Source organism: Artibeus jamaicensis, unplaced genomic scaffold (assembly GCF_021234435.1).
Source record: "Artibeus jamaicensis isolate MK-2021 breed Jamaican fruit bat unplaced genomic scaffold, CSHL_Jam_final scaffold_537, whole genome shotgun sequence".
Lineage (NCBI taxonomy): Eukaryota > Metazoa > Chordata > Mammalia > Chiroptera > Phyllostomidae > Artibeus > Artibeus jamaicensis.
The window spans coordinates 16,521,855-16,538,405 of NW_026522047.1; the positions used below are offsets into that span (position 1 = coordinate 16,521,855).

General features: G+C 39.2%; 1 protein-coding gene across 3 annotated transcripts in view; it reads right to left on the bottom strand.

Moving 5' to 3' along the window:
- ANAPC10 (anaphase promoting complex subunit 10) overlaps positions 1-16,551 on the bottom strand; it is a 43,605-nt gene that overhangs the window by 7,125 nt on the left and 19,929 nt on the right. For all 3 annotated transcript variants that reach the window (XM_037162365.2, XM_037162364.2, XM_037162366.2), the window contains one exon: positions 16,333-16,453. In XM_037162365.2, coding sequence (XP_037018260.1) covers positions 16,333-16,453 — 121 coding nt within the window. The remainder of the gene's footprint in view (positions 1-16,332; positions 16,454-16,551) is intronic.

Here is a 16,551-nt window from a genome sequence, read left to right on the forward strand (position 1 = left end):
TCAGGGAGGCTCTCCGATTTGCTGAGAGCTACCTCGCCAGCGCAGGATGAAGCCTGCCAAAACTCTGAACATCACAGTAGTAAAGTGTGTCCGTCTGAGATAAAAATACGACAAGAATGTTTTCTGACTGCAGTATAAGTGAACAAAACTGGCAATTCACAAAGCTGTGATGCTGTGCGTGCTCTGAAGAGCTGCAGACCCAGGAGGGGGCTGGGAGGGAAGAAGGGGCAGTCTCACCAGCACACCCTCTGTTTGTGACCAGACACGGGCCCTAGAAGTAGAGCCCAACAGGGAATACGGAAAGTGCGCGCCACGGACCAGGCAGAGGTGAAAACCCAACACACACCTCCAGGTCTATTAAAAATTAAATGCAAACATCTCTTAACTCTCAATAACAGGTTGTCAAAACAGCTGAACTAACTACCCCCCAAACACACACACATTCTGCTCACAATATCTGTGATTTCCACTGGTCCCATAACTCATATTATAACAAATTTTGTTTACAAAAGTACAAAGAGAACACCTCATAATTTACTTTTAAGTGTTTATCCAAATCTAAAACATCTGTCTTGAATAGTTAAGGTGGAATTATATAAAATGAATATTTTGGAGTAAGAAGTAATGAATTTTATTTATCATGAATTTTTAAAGCACTAAAGTCTACTTATTACTTAGATGTTACGAAGTTAGACTTCACTGCGATGTAAATTACTATCATTTTGAGAGGAAAAATGTTAACTTGTTTCTTAACACTGCAATCAGTGACAACCGAGTAGAAACAGCATGGACATTTCTGTTCCATTCACAAGCACCGACAAGCAGCTCAGCAGGGAGGTGGCAGTGTGCCAGGCTGCCCTGTGAGCAGCTGGGCCTGGTGGCAGTCAGCAGGCGCAGGCGTCCAGGGCCTTTACATCACTAGTGTGTTAGGGAACTGATGCCTTTCCTTCCCCTTCCTGGAGGCACGTGTTCCTGGAGAAACGTGTTTGTTCAGATGGCAAATCTTTTCCACCCATAGGACGAAAGAAAGAAAGGCCAGGACTGAGCAAGAACGAACTGAGCGCGTGTGAGAGACGAGCAAGCATCTCTGCCCACTGGACCGACTGCCCAAATGGGGCGACTGGTCCCACACAGACGGTCCCTGCGTTCTAACAACCAGCAGAAACAACCATAAAACAGTCGATGGAATTATCACAAAACGCAAAAGTGCTTTTAACTGATTAGGAAACTCAGAGTAAAATTCAGAGGCAAACAAATCTAAAATTATCTCTCAATGAAAAATAGCTCAAGTGGGTAAAAACCTAGTTTCAGCAAAGATGCATATACCTTCTATGCAGAAACTTTTAAGGAAAAAAATGATGGTGAATGATTCAAATAAACTCAAAGACTGGGCATCAACTTCCATCTCACCAAATTTAAACCTGAAGTTCCCTGTTACCTGGTAACTGTTTTTTCTTTTTGATACTTTATGGGTCTGAATGAAAGGTCCACCTGCCCAAAACACGGGACTACATTTTGCAAATTTGTTCTCTGTGTTTAATGTGATAACCAGCAGCAAAACAAAACTAAAAATGAATGAAGTAACTAAGATTAAAAATTAAAAAATTATCTACAGATACATAATATACTTTGTAATACCATCCTTGATTAATTATATAGGTTCAGTTGAAAAAAACTTACTAACTCAATCTCGTCAAGAAGCCATCATCAGATTTAAGTATCTGAATTTCAAGTGAAATACAGGAATTTTATGATATTTTTATATTCACCTAAAATAGACTTTAAAGGGCAAAATCAATATTTAAATCAATTCCGCTTCATATATAGATCTCAAAAAATCTCATTATTTCCTGCCTTCAATACTTTATTATTCATTTAAAGTTGTATTCATTATTTGTTACTGCAGAAACACACAGGCCTTTCTTTCCTCTACTTCTTGATGTGCCAGTGACAATCATGTGACATACATCTACGCAGCTGCTCTTATAAACAGAAACCCTCACAAATGAAAAATATAAGGACCAGCGAATGCCGCACTGCACCGGGGAAACACAGAGTCTTTCTTCCGAGAGGAACTCCCAGTGGGAAGGCGCCGTGCGCACCGCAGACATTGATGCTCACACAGGCACACGGCAGACAACCCGGCAGGCGGCTTTCTGTGTTTTTTGGATTATGCTCTGGAGGTGCTGGCACAATGGAATTTCAGTATCATAATTGCTTATTTCTCTGTGTATCTTTAAAATAGCAGGTAAAGAAAAAAATCAACTATGAAAATAACAAAACAAAATGTTTTTAATTCTTCCTTTCAAAGGATGTAATTTATAACCATTACACAAACAGAGAAGAAGCACAAAGCGGGGGGGAATAAAGTAATGTTCCAAAGGTTCAGTTTACAAGGACCTCACACTAAGTTTTTTTTTCTCTTACTAGAAACAGTATTATTTGCTAAAAATGCACTGGCTGCCAAGAGCCATGGTCCATCTAAAGCAAAATGCTTAAGATGGAAACAGAGTGTTAATACAGAAAAAAGGGCAAGATTCAGCATACAGATGTCTGTGAAACCTACTTTAAAAAGAATAAAGTCTTCATTCTGATATCTTTTTGACTAAAAGTAACTGTAATAATAGATAAAATACTAATATACATTGCACTGTATTGAAACAAAAAGATATAATCAAGTTTCAAACTTTCTAATTAAACCTTTTTTTTTTTGGTAAGTTATTGGGAATTCAACACTAGTCTTGGTTCACATGATAGAACAATGAGAAAAGTTTCCGAATGGTTGAGCACTAACCCTGACGAGTGGGGAGAGCCAACTACAATACATTATATGGTAGCATAACCTGCCACCCACGTTGCTGAGAGAACAGCTTTCAAACACATGCACTGAGCTGTAAAACCACAAAATCCCTTATTACACATTGTCTTTCCTACTCTAGGTGAAATATACCATCAATTCTTTCCGTTATAAATCTTTTTTTATTACTATTTTTGAAGTCCACTTAACAACTTGATTGTCGTCTTATAATGTAAAAGATGCCTTTTTACAAAAAGGAAATGCAACAGGAATGTTGCAGCCCTTCCACAGCATTACAGTGAAGGCTGGTGTCTGCTGCCCAATTTCTCTAGCTTCCTTTTAGGGACCCATATCCCCCAGTGAGTTTTAAGCTAAAGTTCTTTTGCTTTTTTCCTTTAAAGACCAAACCCTGATAGTGGTTCACTAAACTTCTTAAAGCATTTGAAAACACTTGTCTTCTTTGAGAAAGACTGATCTATTGCTCTGGGCGTTCTTTAATAAAATGCATGGTTCGCATCATTACCAAAAAGGGAGAGAAAGCGAATTGTCAAAATTTGTTAGGGAGTGACAGTTCCCTCTGTCTCTTCTAACATTTCTCCCTTGCCCTGCGCTGGCACAAATCCAAATCTCAACCAACTCACCGACAAATAAACAAACAGCCATTTCGGATTCAAGGATATACTGGTGCCTTAGGCAGTATTTGTCTTATATTAAGTGAAGCAAGACTGCAGGGCGGCAACTGTGCTTCGTCCTCATTACAATGCTGTGCTGTGTCCAAGTTTGTTCTCACCTTTCAGCAAACAGCTCCCTGCAATAATATCCCAAACTATACAAAGGGGTGTGAGGCAGAGAACAAGGGAAAAAATATAGCAAACTTAAAGACACTACCTTTACAGAGATTCACTGACACTACTTTTTGGAGTGTTAAGATGTTTAAAATCTTTTCTAAAGCTACGTGTTTCTAACATTTTGCCTAATTAATTTCCCTCCAAAGGGATTTTTACATTCCCTCCCCCGACTTCGCTCATCAAGACCCACCCCCACCCACTCTGTTCTGCTAACAGTCAGGGTTCCAGGACAGTCACAGGGCCGAGCAGTTTCTCCCAGGGTTTGCATCTGTAATGTTGTTGGCAAAGAGAATTTTATTTGTGTTTCTATTATACTGACAAGGTCAGTTAGTCCTGTGAACTACTGGTCTTTCTGCCTGACAGCTTGGTGGATTATTCAAGTGGGGCTGTTCATAACCTATAACTGAATGCAGCCAATTAACCTCAGAAACATGACAAAGCTGGTGTCTAATGGGATTTCAAGTCTATCTTAACAGACCACAGTAATGTCATTTTCCCCAAATTGGTGGCATATTATTTGATAGCAATTGTGTATTTTTCTCAAATTGAATTAATTTGTAAGTTATGGTATACAAATTACATGGAGTAATTTCTATTTTATGGAAGTTTACCATAAATATGTTAAAGCTCTTAAAAACAACAATCAGCTATTACACATAGATTTGCCTATATGCTTTATAAAGCTACATAATGAATATGAGATGTAATAACTACGTATGGTGCCAATTGAGTACTGGAAACATAAGGGGAAACACTGTGTAAAGTACTTAATTGTTTAACCAATATGCTGTACACCTGAAACTAATACAAAGTAATACTGAATATAAACTGCAATTGAAAAAATCGTTAAAAAATATTTTTAAACCTATAATATGCAGTACCCTGTGTTCTCAATCAGGGTTTCCCCGGAGGTGCAGAGAGCGCTCCTACTCTCCTGAAAACGAATGTGGAAATATATGTGCACTGTGCTTCAAATATTCAAAAAATCTTTAAATTGTCAAATAATATTTATATTTTAAAAATAAGACAGTAGAGTATTTAGCCCTGGCTGGTGTGGCTCTGTGGATTGAGTCCTGGCCTGCAAACCAAAGGGTTGCTGGTTCGATTCGCAGTCAGGGCACATGCCTGGGTTGCGGGCTGGATCCCCAGCAGGGGGCATGTGAGAGGCAACCACACACTGATGTTTCTCTCTCTCTCTTTCTCCCTCCCTTCCCCTCTCTAAAAATAAATAAATAAAATCTTCTTTAAGAAGGAGACAATTTGCATTAATTGCATATTTACTGTGTGGCAGGCAATGTGAGTAATTACTTTGCATACTTTATCTCACTTACTTGTCCCAGGAATCCCGTGAAATGAGCATTACTTCCCTATTCTTGTGTGAGGAACCTGTGGTTTCAAAGGGGCGGAATGTGTCCCCCAAGTCTCTCACAGCTAACAAGGGACAAAACAGGTTTGAAATATGTGTAGTTTGCTAAATTACGGTCTTTCAACAACAGGGGGTCTAAAAAATGTGAGATAATCCCCAGTCAACTCTCGGGTCATCTTATGACAACTGGACCACGGAGTACTGCTGAACTTGAAAACCATTCTGTAAGAGAATGATACCCAATTATTTACCCAGCAGCAATTAGGAGATGAGCGAATGAGTATGTTTTGACAGCCATACAACTGCATGAACACTAAAGTTTTATTAACAGTGAGACACTGCTCCAGGTTTTTCTTGGTTCCAAGTCAAATGCACTCTCACATATATGATCTTCCACACACAGGCCTGTACGCTTATGTTACCTGCTCACACACACAAAAACACACAACACTCAGTTTCTAAGCCAAAAGTATTGTCTATCATGCCAGGCCACAAAGAAATGAAAAGCTGTCTTAATATTATAGGTATCAAAGTATACCAATTTTTTTGCAAATAAGAATTTTTTAAAGATTTTTATTTATTTATTTTTAAAGAGAGGGGAAGGAAAGGAGGGAGAGAAACATCAACATATTAGAGATACACTGACTGGCTGCCTTTCACATACCCCCTACTGGGGACCTGGCCTGCAACCCTGACTGGGAATCAAACCAGTGACCTTTCAGTCTGCAGGCTGGCACTCAACCCACTGAGACACACCCGCTAGGGCGCAAAGAAGAATTTTAAAAATAAGTCGAATAACTTCATACAGTAATCTTTTTAAATATTTGATCTAGTGAATCAACCTAACATACATTGTAGCAAAAACTGTGTTGTGATTACCTCTGTTTTTGCTTTCCAAACTTCTAACAGAAGCAATTTCTTCAACTGTCAGGACGAAGTGCTCTAAAAGCAATGTCTGTTAACAGGAGCATTTCGAAATCTCAGCGACCGCTCTGAGCTTCCCTGCTATGAGAGCCTTCAGACTGGCCAGGGTGACTCGTAGGACTTCACTCAGTGCTTGGAGGAAATGTTCGTAAAACCATTTGTGCAACTAGGATAGAGCTTTTTGAAAAAATAATGGACTGGCTAAAAGTCACTGCAGTTAAGATATGCATAAATAACATTTTTTTAAAGTTCCCACTTATATCCCCTATTCTATAAAGTTATTACTATTAATACTGTATTAGTTTAAAAGAACATATCCTGCAGAGAAAGTATTAGGACTAATCATTAGCATTCAAACCATCAATATTAAGTCAGCTTTGCTATATTTTACATTAATCACATTTTAAAAATATTGTAAGTACAAAAAATTTAAGAACGAAGCCCAAAACCAAAGGAAGTGTCCAAGTCAGTGACCTATTACATTGGTAAGTAAAAAGAGATCTAGTATTTTGATACAGTGGGTCAACATGTGATCAAGTAGATTTCATGCTATTAACTGGGTCATATCAGAAAGATTAAAATTGTCCTTCCAAAAGCCACAAATAGTATGTCATGTATACTATAGTTCAAAGGATTAAATCCATATATTTAATCCAATGCCAATGGAAATTTTATTAAAATAAAAAACAAATAACTAGAACATCCACATGGGATATATACTCTGTCTAGTTTTGGACAATTGATACTGAAATTCCAAATATCAACATCAATATGTTTAAACTGCTCCCTGCTTCTACCCAACAGTGAGAAATTGAATCCAAAGCAACTATGTACTATTAAGAAAACATGCCTTAATAAAGAGGACATATTTATCCCATACATGTTGACCATGTGAAGTCACGTGTGAGGATAAAGCAAGCAGTCCAAAACTAAAGACAAAGGAAGTATGGAAGGACATAAACTTACACTGACCGAAAAACCTACTGTGTATTGGTATATTACAGATGCTTTTACACGTCTTATCTCATTCAATTCTCACAACTACCCAAACAAGACAGACATTTTGATTCCCATTTTTTAAGTAAATAAACAGGGGCTGAGAACGAACAGAGGAACTTGCCCTGCATCACAAAATAAAGAATTGGTAGTAACAAGATTCCAACTCTGCTCTAACAGACTCCAAAACCCACAATGAAAGCAGCATGTTGCAAAGACAATCAGGAAACATGTTCCTTCCTCTGGCTCAGGTCTCATCTTCTGTCCCACTTTGAATATGATATTTAAAACTCAGAATGCAGATTATGACACAGGCTGGGTTTCTGCCCCGTAAGCCAAGGTCAGAGAACTCCTCGTTCAGGGCTGGGTCCAGTCCGACTCTAGGGGAATGGCAGCGTGCTTCAAATGGCCCCAGCTCCGGGTTAAACAGAGTTCATCGAGTCCTGAGGATTCTGTGCTGACAGTCCCGGTCCCAGTCAACAGAAACTCTTCAAATTTGAACTCCATATTTGCCTTAGACAATCCTCTTTCAACCCAAAGAAAGTCATCCTATGAAAAGTGTTTTTAAAGCCAGAGCACCTCCCAATGCCTTTCACTAATTTTCTCAGGGAGATAACAAAATTTTAAAATGAATAAAGCTAACGTTTAACTAGGTTTTACAGATTAGCTGAGAAAAATTTTGCCTTTTTATCCTTGCAGTACCTTAAATGTGCATCAGCTGCCTACATACTAAGGCAGAAGTGAAGGCAGGCAGAGATTTCTTCTCCTCCCTCAGTTGTTCTTATTCCTTAAAGTGCCTTCCTTATCATATTGTACTTAACCTGAGCTTTTCGCCTTTGGGGCCATGAAAAGAGGCAAGTTATGTCTCCATTCCTTATACCTCTTTGGTCATTATCTTTTCTAAAGCAACACCCTTATGAGATCTCTTTAGGCTTTTCTAACACCACAGAACATGTCACGATGAAGGTGCACACGACAGAAGAGGTACAGCACAGATGCTCACCGACATGGTGCACAGCTGAGTGTGGGGCTCAATGCTGAGTGTGGTTCACAGGGAAGCAGCTTGGTGGGGCAGCACTGGCTGCCTGGGGCGCGCCCTGCCTCTGTAAAGCTCTCTGCAGAAGAAACCCTGAACCCTATTTTTGCTTTTCACCTCTTTTCCTGAAAGTAAAAATCCTCTTTGGATTTCTTTTAGTTAGTGAAAACAGGTAATAATGTAGGCCTTTCATGAGAGTAAAGTGGCATGACACATACTTTCGAAAATCAAGGAATACCTGTATTTTCTTTAAAAAAAAAAACTTTACAGTTTTAGATCCAGCAAAATTGAGAGGCAGGAACAGATTTCCCACATACCTCCTGCCCCACACAAGCAAAGCCTTCTCCATTATCAACATCCCCCAGCAGACAGGAATATTTGCTACAGCTGATGACCCTACATTGATGCATCCTCGCCCGAAGTCCAGGGTTTACATAGAGTTCGCTCTTGCTGTTGTACAACTTACGGGTTTGGACAACTGTACATAATGACATGTATGCACCACTATCACACAGAGCATTTGCAATGGCCTAAAAGTCCTCTGTGCACCGCCTGTTCGTCCTTTCCAAACACCCCAACTCCGGGCAAGCCCTGATCTGAGCTGTCTTCACAGTTTTGCCATTTCCAAAATGACACACGGTTGGAATCACACAGTATGTGGCCTTTTCAGAGTGGCTTCTTTCACTTAGTGACATGCATCTAAGGTTCTTCCGTGCCTTTCCAGGACTTGACAGCCCATTTCTTTTCAGCTGTGAATGATGACGCTGTCTGGATGGACCAAATGTGTATGCCCAAAGTGTCAGCACTACAAGTATCAATCACTTTTCAATAGAATAAACCTCAAAAGTAAAGAATTTTAAGTATGCATCAAAAATCTATAGTCAATCCATCCCCTGTCACTCACCAGCCCATTGCCTAAGCTACACACTTCAATTTTTCATAGCAATGCAAAGAAATGTTTTGGTAACTTGTAATTTAATGTGCTCTTAAGGGGAAAAAATGAAGAGAGATGTACTGCACACTGACACCCCACTGCACCCCTGACTTCCAGTGTGACACTGGACAGCTCACCTCGCCCCTCTGTGCGATGGGCTTGTACAGGATTGAAAGTTGCTAACTGGTAGCCCTTGGCCAAACTAACCTGTGAACATACCATATTTTACCAACATGTTTTAAAAACTGGGAATCTCCCATTCAAATCTATGTTACTGATTTCCCTCTAAAAAGTGTAATTGGCAACAATGGACCTACATTTCCATGTGCAACAAAGGCTCACAACCACAGCAGCTGTCCCCCTCAAGAAGGCACGAGCTCACGGTGTCAGGCTACCTCTACGGTGCCTCTCAGTTCTGGCCTCACATTGAAAGTCAGCCAGTTAGCAAAGAGCTCCTCCAGCCTAAGTCCCAGATTCACTTGAATGTAAGGATCGTGGTTACACCTGACCACCACTGAGTTCGGAGAGACAACGTCAAACAGTGAGTGGTGCCGGCAGCTTGGTGACATGCATGTAGAAAGTGCTCGATAAACAAACAGCAGTGGTAACAAGAAGCACAGGTTGTGGTGAACACAGCAACTCAAACACGATTCTACGATGGTCCATCCAATCCACATCACAACTGGCCTCCTGGCTCTTCCCTTTCGAACTAACACTGGTCCCGTTAAAAAAAAAATCAACTATTTGCCTCTAATCTTTAGAGATTATGAATTCTCCATTTTCCACATATAAAATAAAAGGCTAAGATAAAATGAAAGTGCTCAGTGGATTCACTTCAGTTCAGATACACTTTAAAATTATGACCCCACTGTTCAGTAGGTGGTTTTTGGCGAGACTTGCTGCAGATCCTTCTGTTGCTACTATTGCTCTCATCAGGGCCATAAGGATTCAATCAAAAGTTTCTGTAGGAAGAAGCCCAAATAGCTCATCTAGCTCTTCTGACAGAAGCAAAAAATTAACAACAGAATGACTGTATGATCCCCAAGTCCCACTTCTGGGTGCAGACGCCAAAGGGCTGAAAGCAGGGTTTCGAAGAGGTTTTGAAGCCACGTGGGTGGCAGCACTCACTACTCACAGCAGTCAGGAGGTGGAAGCAACTCAAGTGCCCATCAACAGATGGACGGGCAAACATAATGTGGTGTATTACACATGCAATGGAAAATTACTTAGCCTTAAAAAGGAAAAAACATTCTGTCACATGCTACAACCCAAATGAGCCTTGAGGAAACTGTGCTAAGCGAAATAAACCCGTTACAAAAAACAAATACTCCGTGAGTCCGCTTACATGAGGTATCTAAAAGTAGTTAGTCACAGAAACAGAAAACAAAATAGTGTTTCCAGGGACAGAGAGGAGGGAAACATAAACAGGAGTTGCTTCACAGATCCCGATTTTCAGTTTTGCAAGATAAGAAAATTCTGGAGATCTGTTACATGGCAATGTGAATATCCTTCACACTACCGATTTTAAAAATGTTAACACGGTAAATGTTATATTATGCATTTTTAACACAATTAAAATTTTTTAAACATTTTCTGAGAGGAGCTGAACGTGCCCAGGTAATCTCTCTGAAGCAAACTAAAGCAGCGCGGGCCAGTGGCAAGCCTCTGGACTGAGAGCTGGGATGGCTGTGGACACTAACACCCACTGCTGCCCACAGAGGGCTCGGGTCTCAGCCGAGCGCCCACCCCTGCCCTGCTCAGGTGGCCACACTGGCTCAGGAGACTTTCCTTGTTGAAAGGGGTTGATATGTGCATCTCTAAACCATGTCGGTTAACCTTTTCTAAGCACGTTCCTGTCGCATTATATCCTGCCACAGGTTAAACAGCGCTTTCTTTCTGTTCTGTTTTCTTGGCCCTGGGCTGTTACTGCTCGCACACTGCCGAGGAGGAACAGTGCAGCTCTTCCACAGCTGCGGAGGAAGAGCACCTGAGACGGCGAGCTCTCAGCACACCGCTCTGGAAAGCAACCGCGCGGACTTGGAAGTTTGCTGAAAGGACGCGTCGGCAGGACGCTGCCCTGCAGTTCGAAGGAGGAGGAAACGAGAATCCCCTTCGCAATCTTCTTCCCTGGCACAAATACTGTGGTAGGAAAATGTGGAATTCCTGCTATGAAAACAAATAATCTCATCAGTCTCAAATCTATAAATTTAGAAACTATTACTTCGGAAAGTGATTAAGCTATGTGCAAGAACTGCCTTGTTCAGACCTTCACTGAACAAGGTGCCTGTGAGGGCACCTGCAACAGAGGCGTGTGGAGAGCACCCCTGCCCAGCCTCGGTGACATGTGCTCTCGACTTTCTCATCTACGGCAGTTCCTCTTGGCTTCCTTCTTTCTTTCTTGTGCATTTTATATTGCTTTTTAATTTTTTATTGAATGTATTGGGGTGACATTGGTTAATAAAATGATGCGGGTTTTAAGTGTACAGGTCTATGTCTTCTGCCTACTTACTGTATTGCGTTCACCACCCAAAGTGTAGTCTCTCTCCATCACTATTTACCCGCCCTTTTCCTAAGTCTTCCACTCCCCCACCCGTCTTACAGCTTTTTTCACTGGATAATCTTTTTGTATCCTTGAATGTTAGCATTTTCATGGTTACAGTCCTGGCACACTCCTTTACTCTTTCTTTCTTTTTTTAATAGTTATTTATTTTTAGACACAGGAGAAGGGAAGGAGAAAGCGAAGGAAACATCAGTGTGTGGCTGCCTCTACCATGTCCCGCACTGGGGACCTGGTCCACAACCCAGGCATGTGCCCTGACTGGGAATCGAACTGGGGACTCTTTGGTTTGCAGGCCTTTCTCTTGAGCTCAACTTAGTTAAACCAACAGCCTTAGTAAAATCCTCCTAATTTTCACCTGGGTATTGCCTACCTGGTCTTCACACTGCTCTACCCCAGCATTCCCCCAAGACTGAATTTTATCACTCTTTCCTCCCTAGATGTCTGACAATAAGCACAGTCTGACTTTTGCCTATATATTTTCGCTGCAACAATTATATATTTATTCCCTGTGAGAACGTAAGCTCCTTACATACAGAGGCCATATTACTCTCACGAAGAATGTGTTGAAGGCATAAATACTTCTTCTCCAGTCTTTCCTGCCACGCCCTCCCACCCGCCCAGCTTCCAGGCACACTTAATTACCCGCACTTCTGTCATTAAGCTCTGCTCTGAGGCCTCCACACCTTCGTTTAGAATACCCCCACTTTGTTCTCCACCCGAGGGGGCTTTCTAGTTGTCAGGAGGAGTCAGTAGAAAAACCTCCCACACCAGTCACAGTCCATCTGCCTCACACAGCCCCTCTGCCTACTTATCATTCACCTGTGAATACTTACCTGCGGGCCTCTTCCATCAGACCACGAGGTGCTAAGGGCACAAGGCCGACTGACTCTGCTGTATCTCCAGCACCTCGCCCAGGGCCAGGCACTGAGCAAGCCCTAAGTAACTGTTCACCAGACAAAGCAAGAATTCATCTCGTATGTGAATGCCGGACTGCATCTCTTCAAAAACCCATAGTCTAAGTTTGCGGTCCGAGAGATACAAGACTATTTCTCTCTTAAAAAATACATGATATTCTATCGTGTCAAATATTTTAATCTCAAAAGGAAATATAGCCCAAATGCATAGTTGTCCCAACTCCATTTTGGAAATAAGTATATAACTGTGAATAATTTTTTAATTGCATATGTTACTTTTAAGTGAGGGATAAGAGAGAATAACATTAGTAGTCTAAAAATTATGTGTATCACACCAAAGCATTCTATACTCATTTCAAAGATATTCTAAATTTAGTTATAAAACTGGCTTTAAAAATATTTTCTGCCCTGGCTGGTGTGGCTCAGTGGATGGAGTATCAGCCTGCGAACCAAAGGGTCACTGGTTCGGTTCCTGGCCAGGGCGCATGCCTGGGTTGCAGACCAGATACCCAGTGAGGGGCGTATGAGAGGCAACTGCACATTGATGATTCTCCCTCTTTCTCTCTTCCCTCCCCTCTCTGTAAAAATAAATAATATTTTAAAAATACACACATATACATATATATTTTTTAGCTGATTTCAACAAAAATGATTTTTTCCAAAGGCTCAATAAATGAAACATTCAATCCAATTTATCTTTGCAGATACTGCCTCAGTCATTCCACTTTACATCAAGTTGTGTAAGAAAGTAAATTTGAGTAGGTTTTAACATCATCTGATAGAGACAGAGTCTTTGTCTCCGTCTTCTTATTCTACCACACACATTAATGGAACTCGACTTACAAAAGTAAATGTTATTTTAGTAGAAGAGCTGACTTATTAACCACTTCTGTCCAAGTGCCATGTGCAGATTCCCATAGGCATGCTAGTGATTTAGTGTACAAGGAGGAGAGCTCAAGGCTCGTCGTGGACATAGAAGAAAAAATATCTTTACAGCCCTCTTAACATGGAAAACTTGTTTCAAGCCACCTTAAAAAAGTCACTTGGTAACAGCTTTATTATCCCAGGATGAAAAAAGGCTTAAAAGTCAGTTAAGTGCTCCATCTTGTGTTCCATCAATATTTTATCCTTTTGTGGCAAAAGGATAAAATTTGATGACAAATTTTGGAAGTAAAATGCTAACAAGGAACCAAAGGACAACTTTCACATATGCTGGGAGAGTGTCTGCCCGATCTTACATAAGTTCCCAAGTTGTTTTTCACAGGACCAATTGTGAGAGCTGTGGCTGTGTGTCTAATGAAACACTTTAGCTCTATATTTAAGTACAAACGTTTCTACCACAGTTTTTTTAAAAGAAAAATAGAGTCAACTCTTTGTATCTGCAAGTTCCACATCTGCAGATTCAACCAACCGTGAATGATCAAAATATTTGGGAGGAAAGGTTACACTGTTGCTAACATGCACTAAGTAGTCAGGCCTATGATGGCTGCTTCCACTGTGAACATGTACAGCACTTCCGTCTTGTCATTATTCCCTAAGCAACACAGCGTAACACTTGTTTACATAGCATTTACATTATATCAGGCAGTGTACATAATCCAGATATAATTTAAAGTGTACAGGAGGATGTGCAGAGGTTATATGCAAGTACAACCCCATTATATAAGGGCCTTGAACAGCCATGGGTTTGCATTGTTGGGGGTGGGAGTGTCTGAGGGGTGACTGTACCTAGTCAGCACACTGAAAGGAACTCAGTTTTCTTAAACTTTGGCTGGAGATGTTTTCTAAAATGTTAAAATAGTCACATTTAAGGCATAATAATATTATACCAATATTCATTGGCTCCTCGATCTTAATAACAAAAAATTTCCTTCACATATATTCTCCCTTCTGAGAGCAAAGAAAAAGAACAACATTACACTAAAATATAATGCTGAAATATAAAGATTTAAAAATTTTAAAAGCACTTGTATCTTTATTTGAAAACTTCTCTTGAGTGTCATCTCGAACACAGGAGCAAGACCTACTACACAAAAGTAACACAACTGAAATACTGTATTCTGAAACAGTAACGACAGCAAGACTCGTGTTAAATGAGTGTTAAACCTCACTTCTACTTAGAAATAGTCTCTTGCATAGAAGAAATAAATTCTAAACATATTACAAAATGTTCTTAGGTTGTTGATTTCTGATTTGCATATGACAGATAATTTTGAAAAAAAGAAAAAAGAAAGCAGAACGAGCAGCATAACTAAAGTTATCTTTGGTGTCAAAAATGTTCTATTTGGCCAAACCCAGCTGTAGTATCTTACAGCCATTAAGCAGAAAGTATAAAGCTCACTTCCACTTTAAGTCCCTTCTCATATCTAGAAGTTAACATATGCATTCTACAATAGTAAAGGAGGGGCTTCATCTCTTTGCAGAGATTTTTCAACGAAGGTAAATAAGCACGTAAGTATAAATTCATGCTTCATAACTGACATGAAGGAAAACATGAAAAAAAAATAGTCTTTGGATAAATAACATAGCCATTAGCTCCTCTCACCCTGAACTAAATTTTTTTTTAGTTACTACTCAAATCACTACTAAAATGACAGAAAATTGGTTTTTTAGAGTGTTTCAAATAAACATATCCATAATTTCTAGTAAAAAAGGAAAACCTTTTAAAACACTCCAATACACACTACACCCTCAAGTGGGCAAGCACCCATGGAAAAATATAAAAAAGTTTTGTTGGATTTTCCACTCAGTTAAATCAGTCCTGTACCTAATGAAATGATGGCTCTAAAATCTCAAAGTTCACATTATTTTAATCACTTACTATCTGAGTTAGACGAAGCAAAAAATTTTTTAAATAACAATTTCAATCTCAAAAGAGAAGTAATGTAAGAAGTAAAATCCTGATTTGCTTATTTTCCTTAAAAAATAAAGTGCTTTGAGATTCTTATTTAACTTAAAAAGAAAAAGGTAAGCAAAATAAATCACATATAAAAACATATTATTAAAAGATGAAGTATCCTTTATATCATGAGCTGCAAAGGCAGCACTAATATTTTAAAGCAAAACACAAGAATTATGGTTCCTTAGTGAGAACTGCGGCAGAAAAGCAGTATGTTCATTAAGTTTTTCAGGAAAACAACTTACATTATCACCTGGTAATATTTAGTATTACTGGTCTCATGAGGTTATGTGGTCACTATACAGAAATATAAACACACTTAGAATAAAATTAAGACACTACCTAAAAGAGCCCTTATTCTACATGGCAAATGGTTTTGCACTTAAATGATATAATAGAAGTAAAGACTAAATTAAAAGTATTCCACAACAGTCCAAATGTCATTTAAAGTTTCTCCAGTTTACAACAGAACATAAAACACAGAAATCACGTATGAAGATGTACATTTCCGAAAATGTATCAAAGAACTTCCTAGAATATACATAGGAAGCACTAGTACAGCTAAGACTGCTTCAGGTCTTGAACTTATTAACTAAGATACGAGTCTAGTAATTAAAGGACAACAGTGACATCTAGCGAACATTTCAAACACATACCACATATATCAGGAATGAAAAATTTATTTCCAATGTTTCACATATTTCAGTCTGAATGTCTGAAAACTTCCATAATAAAACATTGGGAAAAATTAAAGGCGACAATTAAAATTGAAAAAAATTAAAATATTTTAAAAATTAAAAGTGTTTTCTTAAATATCAACAATTCTACTTTTATATACAGCAGCTGACAAAAGCAGGTTTACAGTTGTGAGTACATAAAACATAGTTTATTCTTATATTATTTATTAATTGTTGCATTATTTTCCATAGAAAAGACTGTTTTCCTACTTTTGACCAGCCCTGTATTAACATTTAATCTCTAACTTAATATTAATATAACTATTCTCAAAAGAACATGAGTTACATGATAACATTCTATTTTAAAATTTAAAAACATACCCTTATTTCCTGAAGGTTGTGGAAATTATTTCCTACTCTGACTGAGATCTTGCTCGGAGTATAGCTTTCGTCAGATTTGTAGTCTGCATAAATACATAATGTCTTCACTGTTGTTTTTCTCCTAAAAGCAATAAAGTAAAAACAAAAGGACCTGTGTCATACGAAAAGATTACAGTCAAAACACCTTATCTTCTGATTTGAAAAGTAACAGTTTTCTAC